The 15,507-nt window shown below is 33.6% G+C and overlaps 1 protein-coding gene across 1 annotated transcript in view; it reads right to left on the bottom strand.

The window, feature by feature from the left end:
* Window positions 1-15,507, bottom strand: part of LOC129222418 (cell adhesion molecule Dscam2-like) — a 161,160-nt gene that overhangs the window by 62,777 nt on the left and 82,876 nt on the right. Inside the window, exon 7 of the mRNA XM_054856929.1 lies at window positions 8,301-8,570. Within this exon, the coding sequence (XP_054712904.1) occupies window positions 8,301-8,570 (270 nt within the window). The remainder of the gene's footprint in view (window positions 1-8,300; window positions 8,571-15,507) is intronic.

Below are 15,507 nucleotides of genomic sequence, written 5' to 3'. Positions count from 1 at the left end.
TTATTTTCATTAATAATTAGAAGAACAAGGTGAATATTTTTTTTAATCAATAAAAACTATTTTTTTTAAACAGTAACCTTTAGGCAAGAAGGTTTTTCAAACATTTATGTCTCAGACATATGCAGATACTTCCGTTGACATTAAACCGGTAGATTATTAGTCACAGCTTCACAGAGCGAAGCTAGCGATTTATATCTGATTATAATAAAAAATTATCATTGGGAGGCAAGGGGGTATGTAAGGGAGGGGCTGAGGGGGCCCGGACCCCCTCCAAAATCTAGATTTTTTTTTCTAAAGGTAGTTATTTTTGGTTTTAGTTGCTTACAAAGAATTTCCAAACTTTTAGCTACAAAAAAAAAAAAAAAAAAAAAAAAGAATAAATAATTATGATAGTGATAGTAAAAATTATAAAAAGGAAATCAGAGATTTCCGAACTGGGTGCCGCGAAGGGACCATAGTAACAATAATATATACATAAAACCAGACTATAGGATGCTGTGTGAAAATTATAATTCTTCAAAGGGTGCCGAGCGAATCATTAAAGTTTGGGAACCTTGCGTTAGCTGGGCTGGTACTAGGCAATGGTGTTCAAAAAGAGTCAGGGGATCTGTACCCCTTACTCAAAAAAAGAACGTGTCTTGGGAAAGCGATGTTATTTCAACAAAAAGAAAAGCAAATTATGTTGGAAAAAAGATCTCAAATTTTCCAAAACGATATCTTTAAATTTAATTTTTTTTAAACAGATGCAGCTTATTGCTTAGCAAATTAAGTTCCCCCTCCCCCCCCCCCTCTTTTCTTCCTTCCTAGTCTGTCTGAAAAGAAGGGTCTTCTCAAAATGTTTCTCTCTTTAACTCGCGTCTCCGGCAAGACATTTAAAATAATTTTCAGTTGTTCGGTTGGAGTAATGATAGAAATTGACGTCCTAAAGACGCATTTATTTAGGCGTTTTTCAGACATCAATTTCAAAACATTTCCGAAGAAGGGTCCCCGAACCAACACCATTTCACTAAGGTTACTGCAAAAAATAGTCGGAAATTGTGCTTTTAAGATTTTAATTTTAAAGAGCTGCGGAGGAAGATCCATGAAACCTCTCCTTTCGTCTAAACGTCTTCAAAGATGACCTGAAATTGCGTTTTACCTTTCAGAGGAGGATTCTTGAATTCTTCCTTTCCAAAGATGCCTAATGTTGGGGGAAAAGTTTGAATTGTGTGCTTTTGAAAATAACCTTAAAATAAAAAAAAAAATAAAAGTTACTGACTATTTATCAGGTTATTTCGTCCAATAACTCATATTCTTTCACCTCCCCCCCTCGCCCCATTTTTATTTAGTTTTTCTTTTTCCTAGTCGGTCTAAAAATAGGAAAGTCTTCAAAATGTTACTTTGCAAACCCCCTCCATCCACTAAAACCATTAAAGAGCTGCTCAAACCTTGTTTTCAGGGCGTCAGTGTCAAAAAGTTTTCAGGGGACAATACCAAACGCCTTGCCTTCTGAAAGCATCGAAAATCGTTTAAGATTGCTTTTATGGAGCTTCAATTTCGAAAAATGGCCGAACCCCTATAACGTTACCAAATACGGTCCACAGTCACGGTTTTAAGACTTCAATTACGAAAAAATTTCGGACGGAGGGTCCGACCTCTCCCGTATGATATCTGAAAGCGAAAAAAAACTAGTTTCGAAAAATTTAAGATGGGGAGCATTTAAATCCGCCATCTAGTATCACTGAATATCTCTTTAAAACTTTGTTTTTTAGGACTTAATTTCAAAATAGTTTTTGGGGAGAGCCCCAGGACCACCCTGCCCGTAACATCAATGAAGTTATTCTGAAACTGCGTTTTTAGAACTTCAATTTCGAAAAGTTGAGCGGAGGGGTGGTGGATTTCGCTCTTTAAAAAAAAAAAAAATCAATCGAGGGCAACTTCAAAAAGCTCCATTCCTTTCATTACACTAACGTTAAAAAATATAGCCTATAATGGCATTTTAAAGATTTCAATTTCTAAAAATTTCCGCAGAAGGCCACCCCCCCCCCCGATTTTTTCTTTCCCGTAGCATTACCAAAAACCGTCTAAAACTGCGTTCTTAGGACTACAATTCCAAAAAAACTTCCGGGGGAGAACCCCCGGACCTCCCTGCCTCCACCTACTCCCACCGAAAGCGAGAATTTTTTTAAGAGTGCCCTCCTAACACTATTTTTTGGTTGCGCCAATAGATGACAGTATGAAGTCCTTGACTCACCTCGAAAAAAAGAAGATCAGGGCACTGTTGCTCCCCCCTCCCCTTAAAAAAAATTGAAATTACAAAAAAAGTGGGGGGGGGGGAGGGAAGCTAATCTTGCTTATATGGGCCCCCTCCAAAATAAAAACATATATACGCCACTGTTGGGAGGTCTTCATAATATATCTTCATCTGATGCGTTTGCTTTAGAAAACCTTTCTACATCGAGAAAACATTCAACATTTTTAAAAAACAAGTACAGAAAAATTCCGCTGCAACAAACTTCAAATTGCTGCAAATTTTGTTCGCTGTACCGGGAATCTCGTTGTAATTTAAATTATATCGGAAGTAAACTTGTACTTCATTAATTTTTTTTAATTGTTCATCTCGGTAATGATATTTTGCTTTATTCGTTTGAAACATGCTTTAATCGCACACAAAATGGAAATAATGGGGATCCACATTACCTTGAATTACTGTATTAACATACACAAACTCATTTTCAAATTGAAGGTACGAAACTACGTTTAATATAAACGGGTATAAGAACTTACATTTCTGATTGGTGTAGAGAGGAGGGAGAGTAGCCATTCATTCCAAAATATAAACAGTATTTTTGAACTTTGGACAATAAAACACTTCCCCGCCCAGTTTTTAGCGCAAATGACTCAGACCTACTCCCACTGCACAAACGTTTAGGAAGGCGTAAGGCCCCTATAACTAGAGAGCCAACGCATTCGCCATTTTGGATCTAAGTGACCGTCTGTTCTTGAGCCATTGCCATAGGGTGAATTATTAAAAAACGCAAGAAAGAATGTTAAGATCATAAAAATAAGTGAATGTGCCGCAGTGTAGTATGCTATTAGTTCACAGAAAGGATTTTGTTTCTTTAGATTTCAAAATTAATAACCCAAGATAAAAAATCAATTTTATTGACGATTTGCTGGAATTCCGAAGCTAAAACTCGGCAGTGTGAAAGCAGTAAATATTGTTATGTAAATTCTCGGTACTATTTTTATTGATTAAGATCCAAAAATGTAATGCTGCCAAAAATAGGACTAATTCACTTTATTGGAAATTCAAGTATATAGTATTAGTACAAAAAAATAAATAGTTACACTAATACTACTAAGAGCATTAATAGTGTATAGTAATACTAGTTTCATAATTAATTAGAAAGTTATTTCATCATGCAAATAATCGAATAACAATAATATATGTAATATTTCACCAATTAAAATGTTTTCGATTTCTTAATGTTTTATTGTTTTGTTTATTTTTTCAAAATATGACACTAATTGTTCTAATGTCAATTTGGGACAAAACGAATGCATTACGCTAACATAAAATGAAGCTGAAAGGAAGCGAAAACACATCTAGTGTGGTAATATTTCTCCGACTTTTGATCCAAAATGGCGGACAGTTCGGCCTGGTATTTGTAGGGGCTCTATGAAGGCATAACCAGCTCAGTCTAATAGCTAAGTGACCAGATAAATGTCACAGGGACAGTCCCTTTTCACACTTATCTACCCCTATCCTCTGTTTTTCTTCCTAATGATATACTGCACTTACAACTAAACCTAGAGCTTTTTCAAGGGCTTGGTAACAAATATTAGGAATACAGAACTGTATATTAAAAAAAAAAAAAAATCCTAGCACAGTTTTGCTAAAGCAGATAATAAAAGAATAATCCCTAAATTTGCCTAAAGTACGTTTCCTGTTTACACATGGAAGTTGAAGACTTAAAACGTAATTATTATCTTAAATGTTTAGATTACTCGAAGTATGAGGAGAAAGTTTAAAGGGTTTAGTTAATTGTCTAAGTATATAAATATATATTTAGTTATTGATTTCAAGAATTTAAAGATAGCTTGTTATGGGTTAAAACAGGGGTTTCCAACCTTTTAACTCTAAGGCCACCCTGTAATTTTTTTTATGGTAAGGCGGGTAAATAATCCAACGATATAGCAGCTCAAATGGTCTGGTTAGCGCGGTCTCATACACCCACGATTTTTTTTTTCATTATGCTCTCATTCAGTGGTGGAGTTTGCGTTTTTTTAGGCTTAGGTTCGCTAAAAAATGCTTAAATTGGAAATAATCATTTTAAAAGAAAAAAAAAACGTAAAGACGTTTTTTCCCCCAGTTTATAAGCTTTCTGCGGGCAAGCAAAATCTGCTCGAGGGGTGGAAAAGGCCATCAGGAAGTAGGTTGGAGACCTCTAGGTTAAAAAATACAAAGCAAGATTTACAGATTTTGTTCCCAAAGACTTGTACAGTTAAACGTTAATTAACCGAAGTGATTGCTACTAGACATCATCGGTAGAAAAATGCAAACTACATTTTACAATATAGTTATTATAGTTATTATTAGGTTTTATCGTGCTATTAACAATCCTATATAATATTGCCTTTGCCTTTGCTTCTGAATGGAAAGAGTTTTAAAAATACTTATGGAAACGTTAATTTACTTTGAGATTCGAACACTTTCGAATTAAATTTCATTTCAAAGAACAAGAACTATTTCGTGCTGAAGTAGAAATAACCACACATGGTGACTTAGGATATTTTTTACTATCCAAAATAAATAAAGCAATCAAACGTTTAAATAACTGATGTCATTTAAACGATTTTTTGATTAAACGAATTTAGGAGGATCGTTGTTTTACTATTTTGAATGCAAACATATTTTTGTGCATAATTGCCACAAAATGAACCTATACTTATTGTCCTGAATGTTGCATCTACTGATTACATACTCACAAGTAGTTTAACCCTAGAGAAGTCGCGTTTCCTTTTGTTACGCTAGTGCTCGCGCTTCGGTCTTTTCCCCGCCGTAGCGATCCGTGACACGAAAGCAGAAGAAAGGAAGTGCCGGGAAGAAAATGATACCTGACTAGGATGGCGCACTATTGGTCTAAATGACCAACAGACATTTCCAAAAGCTCTGCAACCTTGAAATACCGAAGAAAATTCTCAGAACTAAGTGTGTGGGCTGGGGAGAGTCTGACCTTCAGCTACACAGATGGGTCCCATTTTAAGAATAAGGGGTGGTGGGATAGAGCGAAATATCTGACAACGGGCAGGGTATCGACCGAAGCGCGACTTCTCTAGGGTTAATAAGAAAATGGGAAAGTAGTTAGTAAATCACATTCTAACGTTTTGAATAAATGCAATGTGCCAGTCAAATTCAACACTTCTACGCATTATTCTACATTTTTATACATAACAAGTCCAAATACAACTTCCTACGTAAAAAAGCAAATTTTACTCAAGAAAATAATCATAACTGTACACAATATAGGATTCAAATAAAGCGAAATTAATCTCTAAGCTGCTTAATAAATATTACCATACCTCAAGCAATTTCAGGTCATCTACTAAATGAAACATTCGCTTTCCTTTGTTTGTCATTTCTCATTTGCTGAAGATTAAACAAACAGTTTTGTCTAAATCAAAAGTCTAATTTCTAAATAAGCGAAAAGATAAAAATACCACCATATCCTAAGCATTTAAGCTCAAACCAATCACAACAGAGATTATTTTAAATTAGATAACTTCGCCTTCTGCCTACTCCAAATGGAAAAATGTAAAACAATTGAGGGAATCATTCGTTAATAAACTTGGAATAATATTGAAACAGAGTTCTTCTTCCACAGAGTTGGGTAATTCCTCCGTGGATGAATGAGGAATAGTAAACAATGGGTCAAGTTAAGTATCTTATTTAAGAATAGAAATGTTTTCCAAAAAATAATTCTGATTTTCATTACAGTTTCTTCGGAGATGGGAATGAATAATTGCTTTTCCATTTTTACGTCTCTGCTGAAATTGGAAGCAGATTGAAGAAGGACATTAAAATTAAGTAAGCATGTAATGGATACAAACATAGTCGAACAAATGAGAGAAAGAGAAATAAAGTAGGAAAAATTCAAAATGCAAATATATAAAAATTGATTTCGAGATGGATGAAGCTTTATTGTGATTAGGCACTGTATTTAATCGTTACTCCGGAACGTAATATTAAAAAGATGCTGATTATGCAGAATAAATGAAGTAAATAAACTTCTACTTAAAGTATGAGAAAGTATTCATAATTAAATAAAGGAAGATCATATTTTGGGTAAATGATGCATTTATATCATTTTTCTGGCATATATGGTAGAGACCAATAGTTAATTAATATTTAGATAAATAGTTATTTTACTGTGTAATTATTTAAGTTTATATACATAATTATTAGTAATGCCCTTTATGCATCATAATAATTTTCTTTTATGAAAATAGTTAAATGAGTCTTTATTTTATTTATTTATTTATTTATTTTTTTGAACATATGAAAGCTAAAAAAAAAGTGTGTTCATAAATTAACTTTAAAATATAAATGTTTGTTTATAAGTTTAAACTGCAAATGATGCTTTTCATTTAACAATTGTAATGAGCCTTAATGTTACACATATCAGCTTACAGTAGTACATAAATTATAATCAATCAAAGTCACCCACTAGCTTTTCCCGTATTATGTAGTTTTGTACTGTGTATTTTATATTGTAGGAGCAGAAGAGATACATTTGTCACGAGAACAGTTTAAAAAAAATAACATCCTAATAATGAACTGATATCTCTTACACTTATAACCTGTAAAAATATTTGTACTTTCAATTGATTTTGGCAAACTAATAACAGCGTCAAGTCTTGGAGACCGCCATCTGGCGAATATGTCAGTAAGCTGCGATTTTGGCAAACTAATAACAGCGTCAAATCTTGAAGATCACCATTTGGCGAACATGTCAGTAAGCTGTTAATCGTTCTAGCATTAGCACGTCAAATCAGAATTCACCCATTGCACACGAGATATATATTTTTTCGTCTGCGCGTCCATATATTGGATATTTTAGAAGATCAGCATTAAAAGAAGCCCAGTCTATAAACTTTCACATTGTTTTTGCATTACAATTTGACGCTATCAAGTTACAAAGGGATTTAAACAAATCTAGATCCACCAGGTCGAAAACTACTGTTCAAAAACCGTTTTTTATGAAAAACAGCTCAATCCATGCATTGTAAAAAAATTCCGAAACGTTACTGAGTTCTTCCGTGTTACGTTTCGGGATTTTAAAGGTTTTCATATACTTCCTGGAAAAATCAAGTATAACTGTCAAAAAGTTTCCTGTATTGATACAATACAGAGTTTTCACGGTTGTAAAAAAATATTTTTAGCCCCCAGTTTAAAGATTAACTGAGCGTATTTATAAAGTGTGTCGACTTCAGCTCAATTAGGGCCCGTACATGCTAATTAAGCTACCAAAAGGAGCGAATAAGTATGGACAGCAATTGTTTTGCAAGAATTGCAGGGAAGTAAAATTCTCGTTACTTATTTGTCATTCTGGCTTAGCTTTGGCCATGTTTGCAATAATGCTCTTGGAACCTCCTTGATAAGTCAGGAAAAAAAGATGTCAAGCTATTATATTATACCTTCTTAAAATTACTCTAAATTTCCAGAGAAACGACTGGCTTTTTAGGGGGAAGATTTGTGAATTTGTCAGAAGGTTTCCAGGATAATATCAGAAAGGTGACTGAATTTTAGAGGAAAATACTTCTGGTTTTTGCAAGATATGTTACTGGTAGAAATTGGACTCATCTGCTGCCCATTATTTTCCAGGAACGTTTCTGAATCGTTTTTACAGTGTGAATATATCCAACCTCTCTTGGGACTTTAAATTAAAGCGGATTGAGCTACTTTTGATATTAAGCATCTCATAACTCTGTCACCTAACTCTGCTGTAGCTAAAACTCACAGAAATGAATTAACCGTATCATATAGAAGGCTATGAGAAGGGGCAAAGGGGCGTAGTGGCTGTTTCAAAGCTTTAAATAATACGCGTTTAAAGTTCAAGTAATAGGTAGACTTTTATTGATTTTATATTTAATCATGCTGTACAGTATCACGTACCAAAGTTACTATTACTTTCTCTAACCCCAAAAAAAGAGGATACTTTATCCATTTGTACTTGCCAAATTTTCAATTTCAACACTTACATCCCTTTGCTTCTCACTGCCTCATGCACAAAAAATTAAACCTTTTATTAAATTACCTGATATTTTAAGCTCTGTTGTGCCTTGAGCTGCATCCATGTCATTGTAAACAAAGCACTGGTACATGCCTCTATCCTCTCGTCGAACGGAAGTGATATGTAGGACGTCTCGAGAAAGCAGGCGGACACGTGACGAAGGGGACAGTTGTCGTTGGTCCTTCTTCCATGCGATGGTATGCACTGGATAACCTGTTACATTGCAGTTGAAAGTTGCTTCTTGGCCTATGTTCAGGACCTGATGTGGAGGTCGAATATGAACCGAAAGAGGAGCTATGGAGAAAACAAGTGTGGAAAATAGAATCAGGACCACTACACTGGAACATTTCAGTCATATTTCGTGGGTTTTACACCAGTACTAAGTTAATTTAAACATTTCAAACCGATTTTGCAACATTTGAATCACGCTACAGCTGAATGCCCAGAAGCACTCTTTGTTTCATAAACATTTAATGATTTCGTGTGCTCTATGGGAATTGTGTGTGCAGCTTAACTCTACTTATATTAATATAAATAAACACAAACTCCAAATTTGCATGTCCAGGGTAAACTGGTTAACTACGGGACTAATTTCGTTGAAAATTTCAGTTTGTCTAAGTTAAAAAAAGGTTAAATAGTTTTTTTTTTTTACTTTTTTTTTGACACAAAAAAAATGGATTTTTCTACTCCAAATTATTACCTCCAATTTTGGTTTCATTCGATAGAAAAGAAAAAAAAATGTATTTCAGAATATTTCCTACCTACAGTTATAAAGAACATAGATGATTAATTAACGAGGGAAAAAGTCAGAAGTAATTTAAATAAGTTTTTTTTCTTTTTGGTGGACAGATAAATCGTTGCCATTTTGCTCAAATGTGGACACATAAAATTTAACTTGTTGAAAATAACTCGCATAGAAATAAATATTTATTATGTTTTAGTTATTTTTACTTGAGTTTGATATAGTGTGCCAGAAGACCAAAAGTCGATTTTTTAAAAACTTTTAAACCGTATATTATCGACCCTACTCTAAAGAAGAACCAAGCCAGAAAGGACATTTGTAAAAACACTTGCGTTTCCATGCTTTTAATTATCGTTTAGGAAATGTATCAAGGAATTCAATAGTCAGGAAGAAAGAAAAATGTATTCTTAAGACTAACGCCATCGCAATCATTAAAATACCACTGTTGAACAGTCTTAAAAGTTAAAGTGCAGATTACATCATGATAAAAGCATTGCTTATTCTTAAAATAATGTTTATTTTGGAGAACAGAACTGCTACCCTAATACATGTCTATTTATTCAGCGCAGTTTTTCAAACACTTGAATCTCCAATACATATATATATATATATATATATATATATATATATATATATATATATATATATATATTCATATTTTCTGTGTTGAGTTTCAACAAGTGCATACGTTCCATTTTGTGCATTGTGTTTAATTTCTAATGCCTAGATCTTTAAAATATTCATACGACGCACGTTATATGATTATTTAGAAACAGTTTATTTTAAAAGAAGGGGGGAATCTTCATAAATTTATGAATAAATAAAATCGTAAACTAAAATAACAATTTATAAAAAATATATAAAAAAAGTGAGGAAACTGAGTTCAGCTTAATTTAAGGAACCTTTTGCAAAGCAAACAAAACATCATTCTAAAAACCTTTCACATCTCTTGATTTTCCTCACATGTTTCTTATTCTCGGTGAATACAAAAACTTATTTTAAGTTATACAATTCTGAATCCGGCGAAATTCCGGCCAATAATTCACGTGTTTGAAATAATGCCGAAACAATGAATTGTTTAATGTCCTGCTGCCATGTGAAATATTAAGTGTTCCTGGGATTTCCTGAACATGCCAAGCCGTGGGTTGAAGCGGAAGTCGTAATTGAAATCGAGAAAGCGGTGAAACATGCAGAATAAAATGGCGGATGGTGGTGAGAGAGTCGGTTCGACGGTTATACTTATTACGCGAAAACGCCATTGTCTGTAAAAGTCTCCATTTCCTGAAACACGGGTTGTAATATTTTGGTACGTGCTTAATAGTTCTGGTCACATTACTGTCTTTTCACTGAAGCTTTCATGTTTGGTTGGAGGTAAGATTTTTCATCTCCAACATTATTTATTTCTCTTGAGCATCTAGGCTAAATGTGACTTTATACTACAACTATATTTATACATAACATATACACAGGTTTCATTAAACAAGAAATTCTTGCAGATCTAATCGAGCCTATGTTTTTTATAAATGACTCTTTCATGTCCCCATAGGTTCCATTTTTGCTAAGTCTCCATTTCCTGAGATACGGGTTGTAATCTTCGGTACGTGCTTAATAGTTCTGGTCACATTACTGCCTTTTCACTAAAGATTTCATTTTTGATTGGAGGTAAGATTTTTCATCTCCAACATTATTTATTTCTCTTAAACACCTATACAGGTTTTATTAAACAAGAAATTCTTGCAGATGTAATCGAACCTATTTTTTTTTTTATAAATGGCTCTTTCATGTCATAGGTTAAATTTTTGCTAAGTCTCCATTTCCTGAGACACGGGTTGTAATCTTTGGGACGTGCTTAATAGTTCTGGTCACATTACTGCCTTTTCACTAAAGCTTTCATGTTTGATTGGAGGTAAGATTTTTCATCTCCAACGTTATTTATTTCTCTTGAGCATCTAGGCTAAATTTGATTTTATACCACAACTATATTTATACATAACATATATACAGGTTTTATTAAACAAGAAATTCTTGAAGATCTAATCGAGCCTATTTTTTTATATAAATGACTCTTTCATGTCCATAGGTTCCTTTTTTGCTAAGTCTCCATTTCCTGAGACACGGGTTGTAATCTTTGGTACGTGCTTAATAGTTCGAGTCACATTACTGCATTTCACTAAAGCTTTCATATTTGATTGGAGGTAAGATTTTTCATCGCTAACATTATTTATTTCGCTTGAGCATCTTGGCTAAATGTAACTTTATACTAAAACTACATTTATACATACCATACATAGAGGTTTTATAACACAAGAAATTCTTGCAGATCTAATCGAGCCTTTTTTTTAATTTTAAATGACTATTTCCTGTCATAGATTCCATTTTCGCTAAGTCTCCATTTCCTGAGACACGGGTTGTAATCTTTTGGTACGTGCTTAATGGTTCTGGTCACATTATTGCCTTTTCACTAGAGCTTTCATGTATGATTGGATGTAAGATTTTTCATCTCCGACATTACTTATTTTTCTTGAGCATGTAGACTAAATGTGACTTTATACTACAACTACATTTATACATAACATATATACAGGTTTTATTAAACAAGAAATTCTTGCAGATCTGATCGAGCCTATTTTTTTTAATAAATGACTCTTTCATGTCATAGGTTCCATTTTTGCTTTAACAACTATCGCAATCGCTTCAAATGGTAATTCAACATGCAAAACAATAAAAAAATATGTAACGCTCAAGTAACAAGCTACCTATCCTAAAATGTATCGTTTCAAAGTGTTAGTTGCAAGTAAACATAACTAGTTTCAATCAAGCACTTCTTTTCTAACTATGTAAGTGTAAAAAATAAGAGAAGCAAACTGCATAAAAAAATAAAAAAATAAAAAAATAAAAAAACGAAAAAATTCTCATTTAAACAGCGGGAAAGAAATCAATTACAGCAAGAACAGCGTCCATTCATTGCTTTAAAAAAGCCTAATTTATATTTGATAACACTAGAACTTTAAAACAACTTTATTTCCCTAAAGATTTATTTAATGTTTTACAGTTGAAAAGGAAAGCCCTTTAAAGTTGAAAATATTGCTCTATCAAAATAAAACTTACAATTTTAAATTTTATTTTTAAAAGAAAAATCCGAATGAAGTTATTTGCATTAAAAAAAAAAAAAACTTTGTTGTGTAGTGTCTTTGCAGTTAATCAATCTCTATCTCCAATGTTAATGCCATGAGAGAAAAAAAAAGCGCGATTTGAGTTCATTATAACATGTTTTATAGTCTTATCTTTATTTAAAGTAAATCAAACTGAAAACTAAAAACATATTCAGAATCACCAAGATCGTTCCCAACGGGTATATTTTAAGGGTTAAATCTATCCCGTTAGGGGAATTAATATAAATTAAAATGGTAAATTTTTACTTAAAGTGCTAATGTCTGCGAGGAGCTCTCTTTTTTTAAACGTCGTCTTTGAAGTTTGCTTCCTTCATCTTTACTTAATTAAGAATTATTTATAAATATAAATCCTGCTCAGATAAAAATGGTGTGAGCAATTTTTAATACTTTTTTACGGCATAGTGAATAGTTCAAACGTTTTGACCAGAGGAAGCTGTGAAACAAAACAACATTGGGGCCTCTAATACAGCCAGGGAGAACTGGTAATACTAGTCCTTACATGCACATTAAATATCATTACAAGTAAGCTGCAAGTTGCTGCGCTTAGGCCAGGTCTAAAGCAGAACTACATGCAGTATAACGATTGCCCAGTTATGATATCCAGAGACCGCAGTTTTTATCTAACTGGAAACTGCAGTCTCTAAATTCCGGAACCTGGTTTCCGGTGTATTGCATCCGTTGTACTGGAAAGACACTAGACAACTTTTTTTTTTTAATGCAAATAAGTCTTAATTCGGATTTTTCTTTTGAAAATAAAATTTAAAATTGTAAGTTTCATTTTTTATTTAGAGCAGTGATGAAAATTTTTAACTTCAAAGGGCTTTCCTTTTCAACTGTAAAATACTAAATTAATCTTTAGGGAAATAAAGTCGTTTTAAAGTTCTAGTGTTATCAAATATAAATTAGGCTTTTTTTTTAAACAATGAATGGACATTGTTCTTGCTATAGTTGATTTCTTTCCCTCTGTTTACATGATAATTTTTTCGTTTCTATTTTTTCTTTTTCTTTTGATACTTGTCTTAATAATCGGGCTTAAAACCAAGTGTTCTGTGAGGGGTGAACCACTAATCTTCCTTCTTGCTGCACCACTAATTATAGCCATAAACACAAATGTACAATTTGATTCACTAGTTTGTTTTAGTGACAGTGAGGACTATAATTAAAAACGTACGCTGTCCCCACTCCCTTTATTAAATCCTGGTCACAAGCTGAAGAATATCGGAATGTTTTCTAAAATTGTCAGTTCTAAAACCAATTTCTAAGTGCTTTTCGTTTTTTTTTTTTTTTGGATAAAACGATTAGAATTTCCCAGATTGGTGTTTTGGTTTTTTAAAATAATTTGAAAAAAAAAAAAAAATGTAATGGCTAAGTAACAGTAGCAAACTACGTTGAAAAGGTGCCTCATTGTGGCTAAATCAAAAAAGAATAATAATTGTTTAAAGCAAGTCTGTATAATAGTTCGAGATTCATATTTGATTTATATTTACTCGCAGGCGCTAATGATTAACTTGCTTGAACCGGTAAAGATTGAAAGTAAAACTGAAATCCAGGAATGAGGAGCAGAGCCGAATTTAGCTTCACACCACCCCTAGACAGATTTGAAATCTGCAGCCCCCCCCCCCCCACACACACACATTCAAAAAAAAAAAAAAAGCAAAATTTCCGTGATTAAAAAAAAGCAAAAAATGCTGTTCCCGAAATTAAAACTGTCAAGCAAATGAAGAAATGATCGCGCGTTACATTCAGGGCTTTCCCGATTAGAGGTCATTGGGACCTCCCCAAAAATTCCTTATTTGGAAAATTCGGAGACAATATTGCAACATCGAGAATCATATGAATGCACATTTTCACTAGAACTCGAGGAGGAATCATCTTGTACTGGTCCATACAATACCGAGGATGTTGAAGCTGAATCGTATTTCATGCGCCTATTTTCTTCTTTGAAAGCTCGAATTCGAGCCCTCTCCTCTTTGTCGGCCAGTTTTTTATCCAATCCACCTAAGTTACCACGTCGCCTGGACTCTCTTTGGAGTTGCAAGAAAATCCTGTCTTCTCTATTTTGATTAACTAAAGTGCATCAGCATGCGCAATATTGAATAAATTATGTTAATTACTCACAAATTTTTGTCGGCCCTGCCTGAATACTTATTGCAATTTCTTTGCATTTTTTTGCAAGTCTCTCCAAATTTGATACAGGTTTTTAAGTTTATTCACACAATTTGGCAACGATTTAGCGGGAATGCGTGCCTTTTCCCAAAAGATTAAATATTCCCAAATAGCGAGATTTGCACTTTCACTGATGGTTAAATTAACTTCTCGAATGTTACAAAACAAAACTGAAATATCTTGTCCGTTAGAGGGAAGTTTTGAGCCCGTAATTTGATATTTTACGACTCCTATTAAAAATATCTCTTTTTTCGAACTACGCAATTCCACTGAAATGTTTCCTTTCCTATGTAAGAGCTATACTGCTGTTGCTGACCGGAGTTGATTCGTACTGACACGTTTGACGGTTTGCACAGAGCCACGGTAATGCCTCCAACATCTGTTTTTCTGTTTTGATTTGTTTTTTGGGCACCATTTACAGCTGTTTTGAGCTTCGCAAGTATCACATCGCCAGCGTTCGCATGCTTATACACGTGCTATTTAAAAGTATAGGCGCAAGTCGGCACGGGTTACCGTGCTTTAAACTGCATGAAACTTTTTTTTGCCACAGTCTTGACATAAAAGGGTTAAAAAAATAAGAGGAAATGCGTCAAAAAAAAAAAACTTTCATTTTTTGGGACACCCTGATGTAAGTGCTATAGATTCGTCTGTGGCAATATATGTGTGTATCGCAGGTGGCAATACACGCATATATTGCCTTAGCTACAGTTCTGGCGAAAACACAGGAAATTTATTTGCAAAAATAAAATTGCACCAAAAGGTCGTTGCTAAAAAATCAATAGAATCTAGGCAAATATCATTAAAATTCGTAAGCAGAACCGTGAATAGATCATTTCATCAAAATTCGCAACTAAGTCAAAATCACTGCTCAACGGCTTTGCAGAAAACAGAACAGAGCTAAAGCTCGACAGCACAAGTGGCTGGCGGTCAAAACTAGATTGACTGACATTTTAGCGACTTTCGCATATGGTGTTGAATAAACATTCTAGCATTCTCGAATCAAAAACTTTAGTGTTTTCTGTTAAGAAATATACGTTCTAGAGATTAGCTTCAACCCCGTTTCGCCGACAGTTAAATTTCCTTCCCCCATCTAAATATTTTAAAAGATAAAATTGAAATACAGGAAGGAAGAAAATTTTATGTCGGCGAA

The sequence above is a fragment of the Uloborus diversus genome, chromosome 5, assembly GCF_026930045.1.
Source record: "Uloborus diversus isolate 005 chromosome 5, Udiv.v.3.1, whole genome shotgun sequence".
Taxonomy (NCBI): Eukaryota; Metazoa; Arthropoda; class Arachnida; order Araneae; family Uloboridae; genus Uloborus; species Uloborus diversus.
The sequence above is the reverse complement of the archived record's forward strand: the minus strand, read 5'-3'. Positions and strand labels throughout refer to the sequence as shown.